At 43.0% G+C, this 19,997-nt stretch overlaps 1 protein-coding gene across 1 annotated transcript in view; it reads right to left on the minus strand.

Annotated features, from left to right (window-relative positions):
• LOC311248429 (GTPase IMAP family member 9-like) overlaps positions 1-19,442 on the minus strand; it is a gene marked incomplete at both ends in the record, with an annotated part of 59,897 nt that extends 40,455 nt beyond the window's left edge. The window contains 2 exon segments of the mRNA XM_084339307.1: positions 18,801-18,970; positions 19,425-19,442. Of these exon segments, the coding sequence (XP_084195433.1) occupies positions 18,801-18,970; positions 19,425-19,442 (188 nt within the window).
• Positions 19,443-19,997: the final 555 nt, after the last annotated feature.

The raw sequence follows: 19,997 nt of genomic DNA on the forward strand, positions 1-19,997 counted from the left end.
GGATGGGAATTTATATGATTTTATGGATGATTCCATTATTGATTCTGCTTATCGATCCGATTCTTTATCAATTCACTTATCGATTCCTGATACATTTATAATTTAAATAAATAAATTGGAAATGCAACAGAACTAAGCTGGTTAGAATAACAACATGCAACTTGACATTTCTGATTGTCATTTATCATTTATTGTTGAGCCCCCATGTCAGAAAAATACAAAAACTGTAAAAAAAAAATTAACTATACACTTAAATAAAATAATGTATTTGAGAACTAATTTAATCTATTGAACTGTAGTTGCATTCAACAGATGGTCATTGCAAAAGAGAATTTGTTAGCAATAACCTACCTGTATAAATAAAGGTTAAAAGTAAAAACATAACTGACAGATAAGTAACATCTAGGAAAGCAATTCACCTACCGAAATTCTGAGGCTTCTACCTCCTCTGATGTTGCGCGCGCGCACACACACACACACACACAGAGAGACGGCTCCCTCCCCCCCGAGCCCCCACCCGTGCCAGCTCAGTGTTCTCTCTCTGCAATGAGCATGGCTATTTAGCTAGCTAGCGGCTAACGTTAATTTACCATGTAAATGAATGACTAGGATGCAAAGCACTTTCAGTTTTCACTGCACACACAAAACGGTCGCAATATCGAGCCCTTTAGGTTTTCCTAGCCATTTCACTGAAGAAGGACATTGTCCGAAACATGTCTGCTTTTTATTCAGGCTGCCATTAAAAAAACATTGAACCTGTGAGTGCTGGTGCGGCTACCCTGATTTTTGATATACCTAGTCAAGGAATCAAATAGTTCGCTATGGCTGCATGCGTGGCGATAACGTTATCGTTTTTAAATACGCAACCGTCGGAAAAACATGGCATCGATAAGAGGTATCGATAGTCACGGAGGCATGCGATTCCAGGAATCTGACAATTAGGAACCGGTTCCCAATCGATTCCGATTCTCGATTCCCATCCCTAGTGGTAGTGCAATACACTGTTAGCTACGGATGAGGCACTGGGTCTTATATGTACATGCTATATTATACAATCTCAAGTTATACTATACTATTCTTAAAGTGACCTTTCCTTAGTGGCTATAAGTGTGGGCGTGTGCAGCATGAGTGTGTGCTTGCTCATGTTAAAGTGGCTGCTAGTGTGTGAGCGTACAGTGTGTGTGTCGTGTGTGTGCTCATGTGTGCTTGTGTGTGGAGAGTTCAGTGTTCAAGGCTCTGATGGCCTGGGGGAAGAAGCTGAGTCGAAGTCTCTCTGTCCTAGTAGCTGGAGTTCGCAGGTGTCTGCCTGACCTCAGCAGCATGAACAGGCTGTTGTTGGGGTGGTGAGGGTCTTTCATTATTCTGCAGGCTCTGGATTTGCACCTCTTGTTGTATAGAACCTGCAGGGGTGGTAGTGCAATACCTGTGGTACGCGCGGCTGAGCGCACCACTCTCTGTAGGGCCTTCTTGTCCTGTGCCGTGCTGTTTCCATACCAGGCAGTGATGTTTCCAGTCAAGATGCTCTCTACAGCTCCGGAGTAGAAGGACTGGAGTATCTTCCCAGATACTCTGAACTTCCTTAACTGTCTCAGGTGGTAGAGGCGCTGCTTCGCCTTTTTTACGACTGAGTCTATGTGTGTTGTCCATGTCAGATCCTCTGAGATGTGGATCCCCAGGTACTTAAAGCTGCTCACCCTGTCCACGGTATCCCTGTTTATCCTCAGTGGTGTGTGTGTCTCCTGCTGTCCTCTCCTATAATCCACGATCAGCTCCTTGGTTTTACCAATGTTCAGGAGCAGGCTGTTGTCCTGGCACCAGCGTTCCAGTACCTCAACCTCCTCCCGGTAGGCCTTCTCGTCGTTGTCCGAGATCAGCCCCACCACCACTGTGTCGTCCGCAAACTTCACTGGAGTTGGAGCTGAACTTGGCCACACAGTCGTGTGTGTATAGTGAGTACAGCAGGGGGCTCAGAACACAGCCCTGGGGGGACCCGATGCTCAGGGTGATGGTGTTGGAGGTCTGACCCCCCACCCTGACCGCCTGGGGCCTTTCGCTCAGAAAGTCCAGTATCCAGGCGCTCAGAGCGGAGCTCAGACCCAGCTCGATCAGCTTGTCCACCAGTCTGGTGGGGACTATGGTGTTGAACGCTGAGCTGTAGTCAATGAACAACAGTCTCACATAGCCCACAGGCCACAGCCGTAAAATAATGTGAACAAATGAATGAAAACTTTATTTAACAGATTGCAGAATGGGTACAATACAGTACGGCTCAATACACACAATTGTTAACACAATGGCGCCCGACCACGGATAAATCCGTGTTTCGAATCCAACGGTTGAGGTTGTTTTGGCTTTTATTCCATTGTAATAACCTACTCGATGTCACCGAGCAGCACTGCAGAAGTACCCTACTCTTTGAATTCGAAAAAGTGCATTACCGGCCAGATCCTCTTAGGGGCGCTATCTCGATAATGCAGTGTTCCCTGTGGCAGAAGTGGTCTTGTTTTTTCTGGACCTCCAATGTAGTTTTCTGCTAACATGAAGCGATGCCTATAGCCTGTAGCTTGGAATATGTTTTGGGACGTGGATTTCAGTGTGCAGTAAAGGAATATATCATCAGCCAATGGACATATCGATCTACCAGATGGCGATCGATAACTGGGAAATCCTTTGGGGGATCCAACCGGCCCACGGTAAGATCTTTTTCACGTAAATTACATGCTGATCACGGCTTGTTGTGATAGCCATCCACCCAATCAGCGAATGTGGCTACTGAGGCTAACGCGGTTATTGGTAATCAATAATCAGAAACGACGTCGTCGTCCCCCCCCCCTTTTCATGCATTCATGGTGGACCATCATACCGATCATATGCAGTTTGAGTTTTAACTGTAGCTTCTGTAGTGCCGAAATGCTATTGGATTTAACGTTAGTAGCTTAGCGGCCTGTATCTCGCCTTCCAGGAAATATACTAGTCCAAATCCCTTATAACGCTTATATTCAAGACGCTATAAAATGAGAACGTATTGATAAAAAAATTATTTCTTTAAGCCATTTTGAAGGGACGGTTTATGGTGTCAATTGACAATGAGAATAGACAGATAGCAATACTATAAAGTATAGATTTAGATTTAGTCTTTTTTTTGGCCAAATGTTTTTTATTTTCCCCCTTTTTACATAAAACAAGACAAACAATACAATAACAGTAATAATCAACGATAAATCACAGGACAATAACAGAAATAATAACAACAATAATGACAGTCCAGTAATTAAATCAGAATGAAAGTAGATTAAAAGATTAAAAGATATTAAAATAATAAATACAATACATGGGCTCTTGTTCGCTCTCCCCCCCCCCCCCCCCCCCCCCCTCAGGACCCCCACTTGGACTATACATCCACTACTTCATTTAACATCAGAAAATTACAAATTTATATGCGTTCCTTTATCTTCTCCACCACAGCTAACCAGATTGCTATGCTGGCTTCATTAACACCTAAAATTCGTGCAGTAGATATCTCTAGATAAATCACATCGAGATACATAAGAACCCATTCCTTCCGGCACATTTTATCCGGTTGAATCCAGCGTGACGCTATCAACTTTTTGGCAGCCGTAAGACCCGCCAAAATGAGTCTCTTTACATGTACAGAGGTCGATAACTGAGAAACATCATTCAACAACAATACAGAAGGCAGTGTAGGTATGGTCAGAGACAAAAATTCTGATAATTGATTGGTTACATTTTCCCAGAAAGTCTTGACAGGAGGGCAATCCCAATACATATGGGACACCCTGACATCTTTTAAATCAGCCCTCAAAACTCACCTTTTTTCAATCTTGCTTTTGACCTCCAATTCTGTCGGTTTTATTTAATTTTGTCATGTATTATTTTGTTCTGTTTTGTTCTGCCATAGTTTGTCTCTCCTGCCCATGTAAAGCGACTTTGAGCACCTGGAAAAGCGCTATATAAGATAGATGTATTATTATTATATGCATATATGTACCAATAGCAACGTTTGAACACAAGGAGCATCGATAGTCCAGACTATGCAAGTCTGTTTAGAAATGCTGGCCGTCTAGAGTGATTTTAGACGGATCCAAGTGGCCGCGAAAGTGTTAAGGGGATGCAGACCAGAGAAAGACTTTCGTCTTGTTTACATCAGGGTCTCCCATTTTCAATTCATAGTGCATTCAAAGAGCACAGGTGAAAGACGGCTCACTTGACCGCAGTTACGGAGGGAGACTGCTATTCGAAACCTGCCCCCGTACATTTCAATCAAACTAACGTTAATATCACGTTGACTTTAGCTTCCGAATGGCAGCAGCTCCCCGTAACGTCGGTCTGGCTGAACACAGTGAACAAAGAACACAATGAAAGTCAACAAGATGGCGTCGCGGCACAAGAGAGGAACACAATGTGAACATAATTGTACTTACAGATGTTGTGGTGTCCACAGTCTGAAGTTTGTTTTCTCAGGAAGAACGTTTGATCCAGAAGTGAAGTCTTGGTCCAGTAGAGTTCTGCTATAAGAGAATATTTACACTGTAAACACACAAAGCGTTTGTGGAGGAATCCAGGAAGACGTTGAACGCGCCGACGGTACGAAACGCAATAGACCACTGACTGCACTTCCGCGTTACATTGAGCTCACGGCAATAGGGTCCAGCTGCAGCGCCGGAGAATCCTCTCACTGGGCAAGCCTGTGGGCGTGTAGCTTAATGCCAGCGGAAGAGTGCAAGAGCGCTTCCGCATTCTTCGCCGCGCATGCGCATGAGGTCCTCGCTTAGTTCAGACGCCCCATTCAACACAGTGAATCCCAAACTCGAAACTCCGTTAAGCTCCAGAGAGAGAGGCTGAAAACCGCCAGTTCTTGCCCGACGGATGGGAGCCGAATCGCGGATCCGAGTTTTCTGATGAATAGCCCCAAAACATGGAGGTCGCGATGCGAACGGCGCCGGCTTCGCTGACCAGAGCTCTCTCAGATTCAAAGTTTTAATCGCAGGCTGCCTGGAACATACATGTTTCGGAACCAATGTGTAACTAGACAGTTACAATATAACATTTATATTAATTAACCCAGTTAATGCCTTAAGAGAAAGAGTCTGGTGGTCAATTACTACGGAAATGTTGTGTCTTACTAATAATAACTAATTCCGCGGTCAATATAAGTCTTCTATTGACCGCGGAATTAGTTATTATTAGTAAGACACAACATTTCCGTAGTAATTGACCACCAGACTCTTTCTCTTAAGGCATTAACTGTTTTAATTAATATAAATGTTATATTGTAACTGTCTAGTTACACATTTTATTGACCGCGGAATTAGTTATTATTAGTAAGATTAGTCCAGGACACAGCCATGAGCGGTCGCAAATTCCTGAGCTCCCGGAGCCCTCGTCAATACAGCAAGCAAAAGAGATTTTGCGCACATTTTCTCCTCGTTATGTTTTGGATAACAGATTCGTACCTCTACTCAACTGATCCGTTGTGGCTGGTTGGCTGGTTGGCTGGTTGGTTGGCTGGTTGGCTGGTTGGCTGGTTGGCTGGTTGGCTGGTTGGCTGGTTGGCTGGTTGGCTGCTGCTCCCTGACCCGTTCTCTCCTCCTGCTGTAGGCAGGACACTGTGGCTCCACCAGGCTCTGTACAGCAGGTGGTAATGTACACAGGCCTGCAGACTTCCAGCAGCAGCTTTGGCCTTTTCTCCATTAAGACACAACGTTTTGGGATATTGAAGGAAACAAACGCTGACATTACCTGAGATTTAAAAAAAATACCACAGTTCATACCATTTAATTACTACTGGTAAAAAGAGCATAGTTCTACCATTTAATTACTACTGATAAAAAAGCACAGTTCATAACATTTAATTACTACTGATAAAAAAGCACAGTTCATAACATTGAATTACTACTGGTAAAGTGAGCACAGTTCATAACATTGAATTACTACTGGTTATGCATTAATTTATTATTTAATTGAATGATTATTTCAGTGAATGTGTCTCCATCCCAAATGACCACAGTTCTTGTGCTGCGAGGCTTCTGTAGTAATGCATCAGTGAATAATCAAAACCACTTTTTTTTGGAACTGTACATAGCCATCTTTGTTATTTAAAATGTATATAGTATAATATCTACATCCTGATCTGCACTGCACACTTTTAGAACTGTATATAGTCATCTTTATTTTGGTCATCTTATTTTATTCTATGCAAAATGTATTGTATTTTTATCTTATTTTATTATTAAGAATCTATCTTATTATTAAGATAGAAGCTGCTATGGTCGAGGGACCACAATAAATAGAATTTCACTGTTCTTGCTGTAAAGTACTGAAATAAGTGACAATAAAGGAATCTGAATCTGTATAATGACAATGCATTTGAATCTAATCTAATTTATAAAAATGGTTAAGTTATTGTATGCCAAAGCATAGGTACAATTAAATATAAATGGCATTTTAACAGATTCATTTTAATTTTCACGTTGGGCCTTTTAATTACAGCCCTGTGTTTTAGCCATTAGTCCCTTGATCAAGAGAATAAATCATGATGGACGGTGTAAGTATAGAACGCTGACACTAGGTGGCAGCACTTACCTTTGCAGATGATGTCATCGTTTTAAGGAACCAGCTAGAGATGGATGTCTGGTAGGAGGAGGCTGCAGCCGGTGCTCTTTCAGTGCCACTCACGAGATTTCTCGTGTTTTTTTATAGGTGGTTGCTAGCCACTCACGAGATTTCTCGGAATTTTTTTTTTTTTTTTTTTTTTGCGATCTGAAAAATTATTGCATCACCCGAGCCTACCCGAGTATTGCCGAGCTGCGCCGGTGATCACTGTGGAAAAAAGCGCCCCCTGTCGTCTCCCAGATGACATAAGTGATTTTGGAATGGACTCAATGAAAATGAATGGGGAAAAAAATCCGGTACTCCACATTTTCCAGTTCACTGATCCAGCCGGGGTTACTAGAGTTCATTCTGGAGCCTCAGATCTCCGCGGATCATGGAGAACCACTGTGTCGCGTTGGATCCATACACGTATCGATTTTTTCGAATGGTGATCAGGAATTGGAATATACCAGTTGGATACCATCTGATGTCAGGTAAGGACTCTATGTTATCAGTGGTAGGATAATCAGAGTAATTTTGATGAAGTTATAAGCTGTTTTGTGAAATCTCTTCTTTCGTTTTCACTGTAAAAGTCCGAGAGGAAATCAACAAGGCGATTGTCCGCGCGCGGCCGTAATGTGCGTGCGTGCACGTATAATATTGATCATCTAGCGTTTATTTGAAAACGATTCATAAAAAGGCAGACGAATATCAACGTTGTGGAATATTCCACTAAAAGACGATTTTCATAGAATGCTCCAGAATGAGTTGTTTTTTATATCAAAACGGGGGCTTTTCTAACTGCTCTGAAACGGCAACGACGCGATAAAAAAACAATCTGCCTTCACAGCACTGTCTGGAACATAGTCTTTGATAATGCGATGGGCAGATTAGACACATAGCCATAATTTAAAACATAGATTAGGCGATATTAACGTTAACATTGGCGCGGATGGTGGCATTCAAGCGGTAAAATGGAAAACCAGGCATGGCATTTAAAGAGTTTTAATGAAACTTAATCTAATTAAAACGGAAGGAGTTTGGATTGGCCCATATAACATGAGAAATTAAGTTAAATATGACATTTTGATGATGGGTCTGTGATTGCAGTGAATAAATTTGAATAAAAAATAAATCAAAGAGGAGATTGACAAGTGGAGTATAAAGATACAAATGACAAATCAAAGGCGGTTAGGTGGCGTAGCGGAGAATGCGTTCGTCACCAGCCCCGGAGCAGCTCACAGCTCCGGGGTTGTCACCAGCTTGGCTGGCTGTTCACACTAATACAATTGGCTGTATTAGAGGGTGGGAGAAGCTGGCGGTGTGGGTCCGGGTCGTTGTAAACAGCGACTCCTACAGTTTGGTCGGGGCGCCTGCTAAGCGCGGATAGGACCTGAGTGGGATAGTGTGATCCTCCCACACGCTACGCCCTCTCAATGAGAATCCGCGCTGCCAGGTGAAAAGAAGCGGTGATTGGCTGGACGTGTGTCGGAGGAAGCACGTGGTAGCCTCCACTCTCCCAGATGATCTGACTGTGGGGGGTAAGTGCGCAGCGACCAGGAAGGGATTGGGAATTGGCATACGACTAACATTGGGATGGGAGAAAAATCGGAGGAAAAATGGAGGGGGAAAAAGATAAAAAAATAAATAAAAAATTACAAATCAAGAGTTAACAAAGTCAAAACCTATATTTTCTCCAATTTGTTGTTTTTATCAACTGTTCCCTCCTAACAGGGAGGTGACTAAAATAATGTGATATATAACAGCAAACTGAATGGGAGCGTGGGAGCCTCTGATCTGGGTAGGCTGATAACTCAGTGTGTTACACATTTATTTATAGCAATCAGTAGGTCAGCTTTTTGGGTTGAGAACCAGAAACAATGTCTGAAATGACGGTAAAGTAAGAACACTTGTTCCTTATTACAAATTAATTCATTTGTGATTTTGTTTAGATTGGTGTGGACTGCCATCTGAAATGATCTATAACCAAATAAATGACCAGGTAAATGGAAATATGATAGAATACAGAGACCTAACACATAATGAATGCTTAAATGTAATCCATAACAATCACAATAAAACAATATCAAAGATAATGCGCGGTACAGTTTACTGATCTCTGTACTTTGTTTGTCTGTGAGAGTTGTGGACTGTGGTGCATTGGAGCTGTTCTGTGAAAACCAAACAATGTTCAAAGGTACATTGTAGACATGATGCGACGCTAGAGATTAGATTAAAATGTAGTGTCATTGAGTAACCAGAGTGCAAGGTAAGTGCAAAACAATTATAAATGCAGTCCATTTACCATTTAAAAATAAAAAGGCTTTGTGAAACAGACGACAAAAACCCTTGCCTGTGCATTTTGGATGTGGACTTAGTTTCTATTTATTTCTGTGACAACACTGACTTGCCCCTCCATCCAGTACTTTGTCACGTTGACAGGAAACAACAGAGCTGTGTTTGTGAGGAGTCCTGTCTCCCACAACCCAGTGTTAGTGTCAAAGGAGAGAGAGCTGCACGTCACATCTGTGGCTCACAGTCAGCAACACAGTGTTAGTGTCAAAGGAGAGAGAGCTGCACGTCACATCTGTGGCTCACAGTCAGCAACACAGTGTTAGTGTCAAAGGAGAGAGAGCTGCACGTCACATCTGTGGCTCACAATCAGCAACAGCTGTTCTGTCCTTCAGTGAGACTTGTGTATCAATAGAATTTATATTGTATAAATCAGTCTAATTGTGTAAGTCTATGTGTGGCAGGATAAATTGGTTCTCGGCATATGCCTGGGGAGATGATGTGTTTGGTCGCACACGTATGTGTTTGTGTCTGTGTGTGTGTCTTTGTGTGTGTCTTTCTGTGTCTGTTTCTGTTTCTGTGTGTGTGTGTGTGTGTGTGTGTGTGTGTGTGTGTGTGTGTGTGTGTGTGTGTGTGTGTGTGTGTGTGTGTGTGTGTGTGTGTGTGTGTGTGTGTGTGTGTGTGTGTGTGTGTGTGTGTGTGTGTGTGTGTATCCGCAGCTAATCTCGCAAACTACAGGGTCGGTTTGGATGAAACGTTGCACATAAACAGACAGCAGGTCAAGTATCTGAATCCTCAAATATTCTTTGGACCAGTATTTTATTGTCCTATTATTAGGTTCTCATGCTCTATTGTGAAGCAGCTGCACAGGAGATTTAATATGAAGGGGTTTTCTTTTCCATCTAGTCCCATCTGTCTGCGTCACGTATGTAATATACATGTGTGGGGGGTGGGGGAGGCACGGTGTGCGCTCAAGGAAAATGTGTTCTTTCACAATCTAACAGATCTTCATCATATAAATGACAGAGATATATCATGCCGCCTGGCAGAGATTTGTAGTTGACTTGTGATCTACTGCACCTGTATGTAGGTGGATCTGACTCACACTTCCCAGTTGAAGAGCTGACTAAGAACCTGGGGCTGATGAGTGTGAGCTGCTCACAGCGGTACTCAACCACATCTCTGTGATCATATAACTCTTTAGGAGTTACGGTGGGACCTCCCTAGGCGATAACAAATGCTTCACATTTCACCTCTATCACATCAGACAGAAGAAAAACGTCTTGTCTAATGAAGTGGTGATACAATAGAGTCTAATGAAGTGGTGATATAATAGAGTCTAATGAAGTGGTGATATAATAGAGTCTAATGAAGTGGTGATACAATAGAGTCTAATGAAGTGGTGATATAATATAGTCTAATGAAGTGGTGATATAATAGAGTCTAATGAAGTGGTGATACAATAGAGTCTAATGAAGTGGTGATATAATATAGTCTAATGAAGTGGTGATATAATAGAGTCTAATGAAGTGGTGATACAATAAAGTCTAATGAAGTGGTGATACAATAGAGTCTAATGAAGTGATGATATAATAGAGTCTAATGAAGTGGTGATATAATAGAGTCTAATGAAGTGGTGATACAATATAGTCTAATGAAGTGGTGATACAATAGAGTCTAATGAAGTGGTGATACAATAGAGTCTAATGAAGTGGTGATACAATAGAGTCTAATGAAGTGGTGATATAATAGAGTCTAATGAAGTGGTGATACAATAGAGTCTAATGAAGTGGTGATACAATAGAGTCTAATGAAGTGGTGATACAATAGAGTCTAATGAAGTGGTGATACAATAGAGTCTAATGAAGTGGTGATACAATAGAGTCTAATGAAGTGGTGATACAATAGAGTCTAATAAAGTGGTGATACAATAGAGTCTAATGAAGTGGTGATACAATAGAGTCTAATGAAGTGGTGATACAATAGAGTATAATGACGTGGTGATACAATAGAGTCTAATGAAGTGGTGATACAATAGAGTCTAATGAAGTGGTGATACACTGGAGCAGACCTGGGCATTGTACGGCCCGCGGGCCGTATCCGGCCCGCCGGATGATTCTGACCGGCCCGCGAAAGATTACATGATAATAAAAAAAAAAAAAAAAAAAAAATTACTTTTTTCTTTTCATGTCAACGTTCACACGCACAGTATACGCTTAGGAGACATGCTCAGAAGATGTTGGTTCTCTTTGGATCCACCTACATATGTGAACAGACATTCTCAGTCATGACGTTTACCAAGTCCAGGTACAGATCCTCTCTCACTGATGAACATCTGGCAGCTGTGCTTCGCATCTCCACCTCAGACATGCAACCTGACTTTGATGGACTTGTTAAAGCTCAACAGAGACTGGATTTCTCACACTGAATGAAAAAAAAAACTGAAGAACACTAACATGTGGAAATATAACAAGTGAAATGGGACACTTGATATTTTTTTTCTTTTTTTTGCACAGTTCTGAAAACATTAAATGTTTAATATAGGCATGTAAAGTAAAAAAGGCTACAAAACTGGGACACTTTTCTTTACACAGTTCAGTGACATGTCTATTTTTTCTATAAGATGATGTGATGTCTTTAGAAAGCTAAGAAAATCCTTGTTTCAATAGTATATGAAACTCAAAATGCCCTTTGTTATTAATGTTTCACATTTTGTTTATCATTTTGGAAATAAATTCTATTTGAATAAATGATATTTTTGAAAGCTAACCTCACCTTTTAATTGCCAAATAATAACATACACTCTTACCAGGGGTCAAAACAATGCCATTTACTGCTTTTTATATAGAAATAAAATGTATATTATGCATAATTGAGTTTGGAATTTTGGCCCGGCCCCCCAACATATTTTAAGTTGCTCATTCGGCCCCCTGGGAAAAATAATTGCCCACCCCTGCACTGGAGGAAAGTCGTTGCGGGTTCTGTGTCTCACTTAACAACATGAACACATGAAACTGAGGTTCACACAGGGATTACTTTGGCTAAGCTAGGTTAGCTTGCAGCCGGATAGCTTCCTACTGAACGCACAGAGGAAATTGGTATCTATCTTCTTTCTATTTTCTGCATTTCCCATAATGTTGGCATGTTCCTTTACATTGAAAATGATCCTAACGTGAATGGTGTTGATGACAAAGGTTAAGATAAACAATGTTATTATGTTACTCATATTTTCTTTGATTTCAGGGATATGTTTCATGGAATGAGTATTCAAAAAACGCGGTCTAAAAAGGTCTGATACAGTCTTCTTGAGATGTCCAACCAGTCTGTGCTGCTCTGTGCTGCTCTGTGCTGTGCTGTGCTGCTCTGTGCTGCTCTGTGCTGCTCTGTGCTGCTCTGTGCTGCTCTGCTCTGCTCTGTGCTGCTCTGTGCTGCTCTGTGCTGCTCTGTGCTGCTCTGTGCTGCTCTGTGCTGCTCTGTGCTGCTCTGTGCTGTGTGGGGTGTGTTGTGGCCAAACGTCACAGGAAAAGGGATCAATAACAAAACTAGGCAGAAGGGTGATGTGAGGACACTGACGTGATTTTACCATAATATATGTAATAGAATCACAGAGGGCGATTTACTACTCATCTGTAGGGTTATTACAGATTATAGGATGACTGCACACAGTGCCATCTAGGGGCATGCATGGCTACTGCATCTCTCTTTTAATTTCTTTTAAGCATCTATTTTTAGTGGTTAGGAAATGTGGTGGAACCGTATTAATCATTTACGCTTGTGGACAGATCTTCATGATCAATGTAGATTTATTAGTGCAACACATGGACCAAAGTACATGTAGGTCAATGAGCTTGGCTAGGAGGAGTGTGTTCTCATGGTGGCACTGAAACCACACTGAGAGGTCGAGGCACCCAGCTCCCTTGTGGTCTGAGAAGGGTGGGGGCTAGTGAGGGGGAAGCGGGTGAAGTGTGAGATTTAAGCTATTGTCTAAAAACAACAAAAAGTGATTCTTCCACAGAGATATTTTTTAAATAACAGTTCCAGGAGTCTGTCACCCCTTTGGTAAGTCTGGTAGTTTAGTAGGTAATCAAATAGAATAGAAATGCAAATAGTAAAAAATAAATAAAATTAAATAATCAAAGAATATATACTGTCTCAATAAGAATGTTCATTAGATTAGATTAGATTCAAATGTATTGTCATTATACAGCACATGTAAAGCATCCTTTACAGATCTATGTAGTGTCGTAGAAAATATCATCACGTCATTATAGATCTGTGTTGAGATATCATTTTATCTTTGTACAGCTTGACTGGTTATGGCCAGCTAGTATAATGTGTGTGTGTGTCTCTTTAAAAGGTCCAAAGTACCCAGCTAGCCAAAGCAAGGTTGTGTTATTACTCCCCTACTGAGAACCCAGTTTGTTTATGCTTTCATCATCATATCTGATGTACTGTATAATGTTACGTCTTGCAAGTGTGTATAAACTATGTTCTGCCCAGACCTCTTGGTCACTTTGCTGGTCAGACTCTCGAACATGAGGTCTCTGATTGTAAACTGAACTTTCATTTGTGGCCACAGATGAAATAAACTATGTTTCCTATTTTTAATAACGACTCAGGATGATTTATACAAACGGCTCATCTTTTTGTCCTTTGACATTTTCCATAACAGTACTCCTTTACAGATCTATGTACTCCTTTACAGATCTATGTACTCCTTTACAGATCTATGTACTCCTTTACAGATCTATGTACTCCTTTACAGATCTATGTACTCCTTTACAGATCTATGTACTCCTTTACAGATCTATGTACTCCTTTACAGATCTATGTACTCCTTTACATATCTATGTACTCCTTTACAGATCTATGTACTCCTTTACAGATCTATGTACTCCTTTACAGATCTATGTACTCCTTTACAGATCTATGTACTCCTTTACAGATATAATGTACTCCTTTACAGATCTATGTACTCCTTTACAGATCTATGTACTCCTTTACAGATCTATGTACTCCTTTACAGATCTATGTACTCCTTTACATATCTATGTACTCCTTTACAGATCTATGTACTCCTTTACAGATATATGTACAGATTTACATATCTACAGTATGTACAGATTTACAGATCTATGTACATAATAATGTACAGATTTACATATCTACAGTATGTACAGATTTACAGATCTATGTACATAATAATGTACAGATTTACATATCTACAGTATGTACAGATTTACAGATCTATGCGGGCGGCTAGGTGGTGTAGTGGTCTAAGGCACTCGCCACCAGTGTGGAGACGCTAGGATTCGCGTGTTCGAATCCAGCTCTCCACATTGTTTTTCAGTTTGGCTGGTCGTCCGCAGTAATACACATTGGCCGTATTACGGGGAGGGAAAAACTGAAGGGTGGGGATCGAACGTTGTGAACAAGCGACTCCTACAAGTCGGTTGGTGCGCCTGCGCAGTAGAATCAGGAAGTGTCGGGGGCAGCGTGAGCCTCCCACGCGTTACTCCTCGACACTGAGAGGTCGAGCTGCGCAGGTGAAAAGATGCGACTGCTGTTACCTCAAGTACCGGAGGGGACTTGTGCTATGTATGACTTAGTCCTCACTGCAGCCGGCTTGTGGGAGGCAAGAAACAGCGTTCGTGACAGGGGAGGGTTGAATTGGATGATACGAAATTGGGATGGGAGAAAATATAGAAAATGGGAGAAAAAGTGGATCAAAAAAAAAGATTTACAGATCTATGTACTGTTAGGGTGACGTCTAGGTTGAACCCAAGAGCAGAACACAAGGTACAGGAGAATGAGGCGGTTTAGGGTATTTAATTAGGTACCAGGCATTTGACAAGGTTGAATATTGAAATGTACAGAAGCAGGTCTCTCCATGAGATCCCAGTCAGCGTCCAAGCTGGAGACGTCCACGGGTGAGAATCTGTCAACTATGGTTAGTATGACTGTGTTACCGTGTGAGGGGGGAAGTCCGGTGATGAAGTCCTGAGCGATGTGAGACCATGGTCGCCCTGGGACTGGCAGCGGGCGGAGTAGCCGGCCAATCTTTCGCCGTCGACTAAAGACGCAGTTCTTCAACCATTATCTGAAATAAATCTTTAAATAAATATAAAAGAAAAGTCTAACCCTAACTAACCTTACTGTCATGCACTTGTCCTAATAAACTAACCTACACTGTAGCACTCAACACTTTGATGAACATTGTTACTCAGCTGATAGAGTTGTGCCCTTCCTGATGACTTGTCGTACAGAACTTGTAAGTCACTTTGGATAAAAGCGTCAGCTAAATGACTAAATGTAAATGTAATGTAGCCCGGCAGGAGGTGGTGGGAGGACTTCCCACGAGCACAGACAGTGCAGGCCAGGACGAAGGCGCGGTATCCTCCCTCATGGTGGGCCACCAGAAATGACGCTTCAGCAGGGACAGGGTTCGGTCAATCCCAGGATGACAGGCGAACCGGGAGGTGTGGATCCACTGGAGGACCTGAGAGCGGACACTGTCGGGGACAGAAAGCCGGTTAGGAGGACCGTTACCTGGGTCAGGCTGGATAAGGTGGGCCTCCCTGACGACAGACTGGATCTCCCAGGTAGCGGAGGCCACCACGTGGGACGCACAGGGCTGAACAAAGAAAACTCTGCTCTTACGGCTCACAAATATCTTTTTATAAAGATAAATTATTACAAAAAAAGAAAAGACAGTTACTATTATTTAAGATTTTAATCAAACTTTTAATAAACAATTGAACACAGAACCACAGCATATTTTCACTTAGCAAGTTCTGCACTCAGCTTTGCAGACTCCAATATTGTTGAAGTGCAGCCAGATCAGTCCCGGTGGCATGGGGGGGCATGGGGGGTCCGGGCCCGCCCACTGAGTCAGCGGTGCCCGCCCTGGCTCTGTTCCTAGAATGATGACGGAATGACCCGTCCTACTCTGCCTCTGATATACACTGATATTCCTAGTTTCCTACTACTCTATAACTCTCATGTTTATATGAGGTTATTAACATGTTAGTCCTACTGTAGTGTTTATATGAGGTTATTAAAAGGTTTGTCCTACTGTAGTGTTTATATGAGGTTAGTCCTACTGTAGTGTTTATATGAGGTTATTAACAGGTTAGTCCTACTGTAGTGTTTATATGAGGTTATTAACAGGTTAGTCCTACTGTAGTGTTTATATGAGGTTATTAACATGTTAGTCCTACTGTAGTGTTTATATGAGGTTATTAACAGGTTAGTCCTACTGTAGTGTTTATATGAGGTTATTAACAGGTTAGTCCTACTGTAGTGTTTATATGAGGTTATTACCAGGTTTGTCCTACTGTATTGTTTATATGAGGTTATTATTTAACAGGTTAGTCCTACTGTAGTGTTTATATGAGGTTGTTATTAACAGGTTAGTCCTATTGTAGTGTTTATATGAGGTTATTACCAGGTTGCTCTGAGAGACAAAACAATACAACGACGGCCTAGTGGCAGGCAACATGAATGACCACAAGGTGGCGCGATACAACGTAAGGAGGACAGTGTCAGAGGCCAAACGGCGCTACAGAGATAAAATTGAACTCCAGTTTGAACAAGCTGACTCTAGAGCTATGTGGCAGGGGCTCAAAACGATGACAGACTACAAAGGCGCCTCCCTCAAACTGAACAGTGACATCTCCTTAGCAAATGACCTCAATACCTTCTATGCAAGGTTTGATGCTGGTAATAACAACACCAGCTCACAAGCCACGGCAATGGGGGGGGGGGGGGGGTCGGCTGCTGATGGAGGCGCAGTGTTCAGGGTAACAGAGCATGAGGTGAGGCGGACCTTTAAAAAAGTGAATATCAGGAAGGCAGCAGGTCCGGACGGCATCCCCGGCCGCGTCCTAAAAGTCTGTGCCGACCAACTGGCCCCAGTATTCACTGACATATTTAACCTGTCCTTAGAACAGGCTGTCATCCCCACCTGTCTGAAGAAGTCCACTATTATCCCTGTACCCAAGAAAGCCAAGCCTGCTTGCCTCAACGACTACCGCCCTGTAGCTCTCACCTCCATAGCCATGAAGTGCTTTGAGAAGCTAGTAAAGGGCTACATCTGCTCCTCCCTCCCCATCAACATGGACCCCCTGCAATTTGCATACCGCCCCAACAGGTCCACGGAGGACGCCATAGCCCATGTGCTGCACACAGCAGCATCACACCTGGACAAGAGGCAGGGGAACTATGTGAGAATGCTATTCATCGACTACAGCTCGGCATTCAATACCATAGTCCCCTCCATACTCATAGCCAAGCTCAGGGACCTGGGCTTGAACTGTGACCTCTGCCAGTGGGTCTTGGACTTCCTGACTGGCAGACCCCAGGTGGTGAGAGCAGGCAACTGCACCTCCTCATCCATCACCCTCAACATAGGGGCCCCCCAGGGCTGTGTTCTGAGTCCCCTCCTCTACTCCCTGTACACACACGACTGTGTGGCTCAGCGGAGTAGCAATACAATCATCAAATTTGCTGACGACACAGTGGTGGTGGGCCTGATCTCTGCCAACGATGAGAGGGCCTACCTGGAAGAGGTCAAGGTCCTGGCGGGATGGTGCCAGGAAAACAGCCTCTCCCTGAACGTCAGCAAAACAAAGGAGATGATTGTGGACTTCAGGAGGTCGGGGGTCAAGGACTACAGCCCCCTCAGCATCGACGGGGCACCGGTTGAGAGAGTCAACAGCTTTAAGTACCTCGGAGCCCACATATCCGAGGACTTGACATGGACCACACACATTGACAGTGTTGTGAAGAAGGCACGACAACGCCTCTACTTCCTCAGGCGCCTAAGGAAGTTCCAAGTCAGTCAGAAGATCCTTAAGAACTTCTACTCATGTACAATAGAGAGCATCTTGACCGGCAACATCACCTCCTGGTTTGGGAATAGCACTGCACAAGACCGAAGCAGACTACAAAGAGTGACACGTTCAGCCGAACGCACAATTGGAGGGGGGCTCCCCACCCTCCAGAACATTTACAACAAGCGTTGCAAGGGCAAGGCTAAGAGAATCATTAAAGACTCCAGTCACCCGAACAACTGCCTCTTTGAACTGCTGCGGTCAGGCAAGCGATACCGGAGTCTCAAGGCGAGCACAGAAAGACTCAGAAGAAGCTTCTATCCCCAGGCCATCAGGCTGCTAAACGAACAATGAATGAACACTACACAACAACAACCACCAAACGCACATAGCACACACATCCACACGCACACACTCACTTTAAACAAACACACTGTAGCACCCACTCCACACACTTTATAGCACACACCCACTTTAAACAAACACACTGTAGCACCCACTCCCCACACTTTATATTTATTGATGAAGGATTGCACTACAACTCGTACACCTTACTATAAATTGTACCTAAATTGTACCTCATCCCATTTGTGCTTTGCACTATATAGTACTGTACATTAGTACACTGCATAGTATTGTATATTATATGGTAACTCAGAACATTGTACATATGTCTATACCGAACACTGTGACCTCATTTTCTTCTTCTAAATTACATGCTATACTATGTTATTTGATACTATCTTGTCTAGCACAGTCTCTGGAGCGTAACAGTAAGAAGCATTTTGTATGAAAGTATTCTGTACTTCTGTATGACAACTATTAAAGAAACTTGAAACTTGGTGGTCTACTGAACCTGCAGCGATGGTTCTAGTGAACTTCTAACCACATGTACTTACCACTGGACAGAGTGTTTCAAACCTTTTATGGAGAAAGCAAAAACAGCCCGTCTATAATAATGTTTTGGGACTAAAGGGAATAACTCACCTGTCTCAGCGGTGTGTTCTGGGTAAGCCTCTCAGACGCAGCAGGAGAGTTTGGATGGTGTCGAGTGCGGTTGACCTTTCGGAGATGTCAAACTCTTCCTCCCAGACCTGTCTGATTGTGTCCTGGATGGCGGCGTGACAGGGAGAGCCCCAGGGGTGAGCGGAGACACAGGACCACGTCACGACTCTGGACTCGGCCAGGGTCACCGTGAGAAGCTCAGTGACGCAGAGATGCAACCTGTGAGCCTGCAGGACAACAATACAGCACAGAGAAGTTAAAGGGGGCGACAGTGGCTCGGGAGGTAGAGCAGTCGTCTGGTAATCCAGAGGTTCCAGGTTCGATTCCCGCTCCTCCCGGGTAGCGTGTCGAAGTGTCCTTGAGCAAGACACTTAACCCCTAATTGCTCCTGATGAGCAGGTTGGCACCTTGCACAGTTGCCTCCGCCGTCGATGTGTGAGTGAAAGGAGAAAATGTAAGGAACAAATTGTAAAGCGCTTTGGATAAAAGCTGTTATAAAAATGCAGCCATTTACAATTTAAAGGGATAGTTCAGATTTATGGACCCGTAGCCCTGTTTCTTACTGACCATGATGATGCTGATAGAGTCCTCTCACCTGTTTCTTACTGACCATGATGATGCTGATAGAGTCCTCTCACCTGTTTCTTACTGACCATGATGATGCTGATAGAGTCCTCTCACCTGTTTCTTACTGACCATGATGATGCTGATAGAGTCCTCTCACCTGTTTCTTACTGACCATGATGATGCTGATAGAGTCCTCTCACCTGTTTCTTACTGACCATGATGATGCTGATAGAGTCCTCTCACCTGTTTCTTACTGACCATGATGATGCTGATAGAGTCCTCTCACCTGTTTCTTACTGACCATGATGATGCTGATAGAGTCCTCTCAGCACAATCCATTCTGTTTCCTCATACGAGCTACAAACCAATGCAAAGTCAATGGGGTCAAACTCCTGTCTGTACCAGCTGACTGAAGACAACTGAACTCTACTTTGATGTATGAGGAACAGCATGGATGATAGAAGGAGCACGTCCAGTGTTAGACTAAGACTCCCAAGATGCAACACTGAGCGGCACAGGAAGTCCTTCATTCCGACAGCCGTCAGACTATACAACGCATCACTGTGCCTCCCTGCCTCACTGAGCACAGAGTGACAGTACAAACTGTGGTCATCTTCCTGGACTTTTTACTTTTGACCCGTGACTTTTTACTCTCACATCGACACTTTACATTTTCTTTTCTACATT

Source organism: Notolepis coatsorum, assembly GCF_963971535.1.
Source record: "Notolepis coatsorum genome assembly, contig: SCAFFOLD_240, whole genome shotgun sequence".
Lineage (NCBI taxonomy): Eukaryota > Metazoa > Chordata > Actinopteri > Aulopiformes > Paralepididae > Notolepis > Notolepis coatsorum.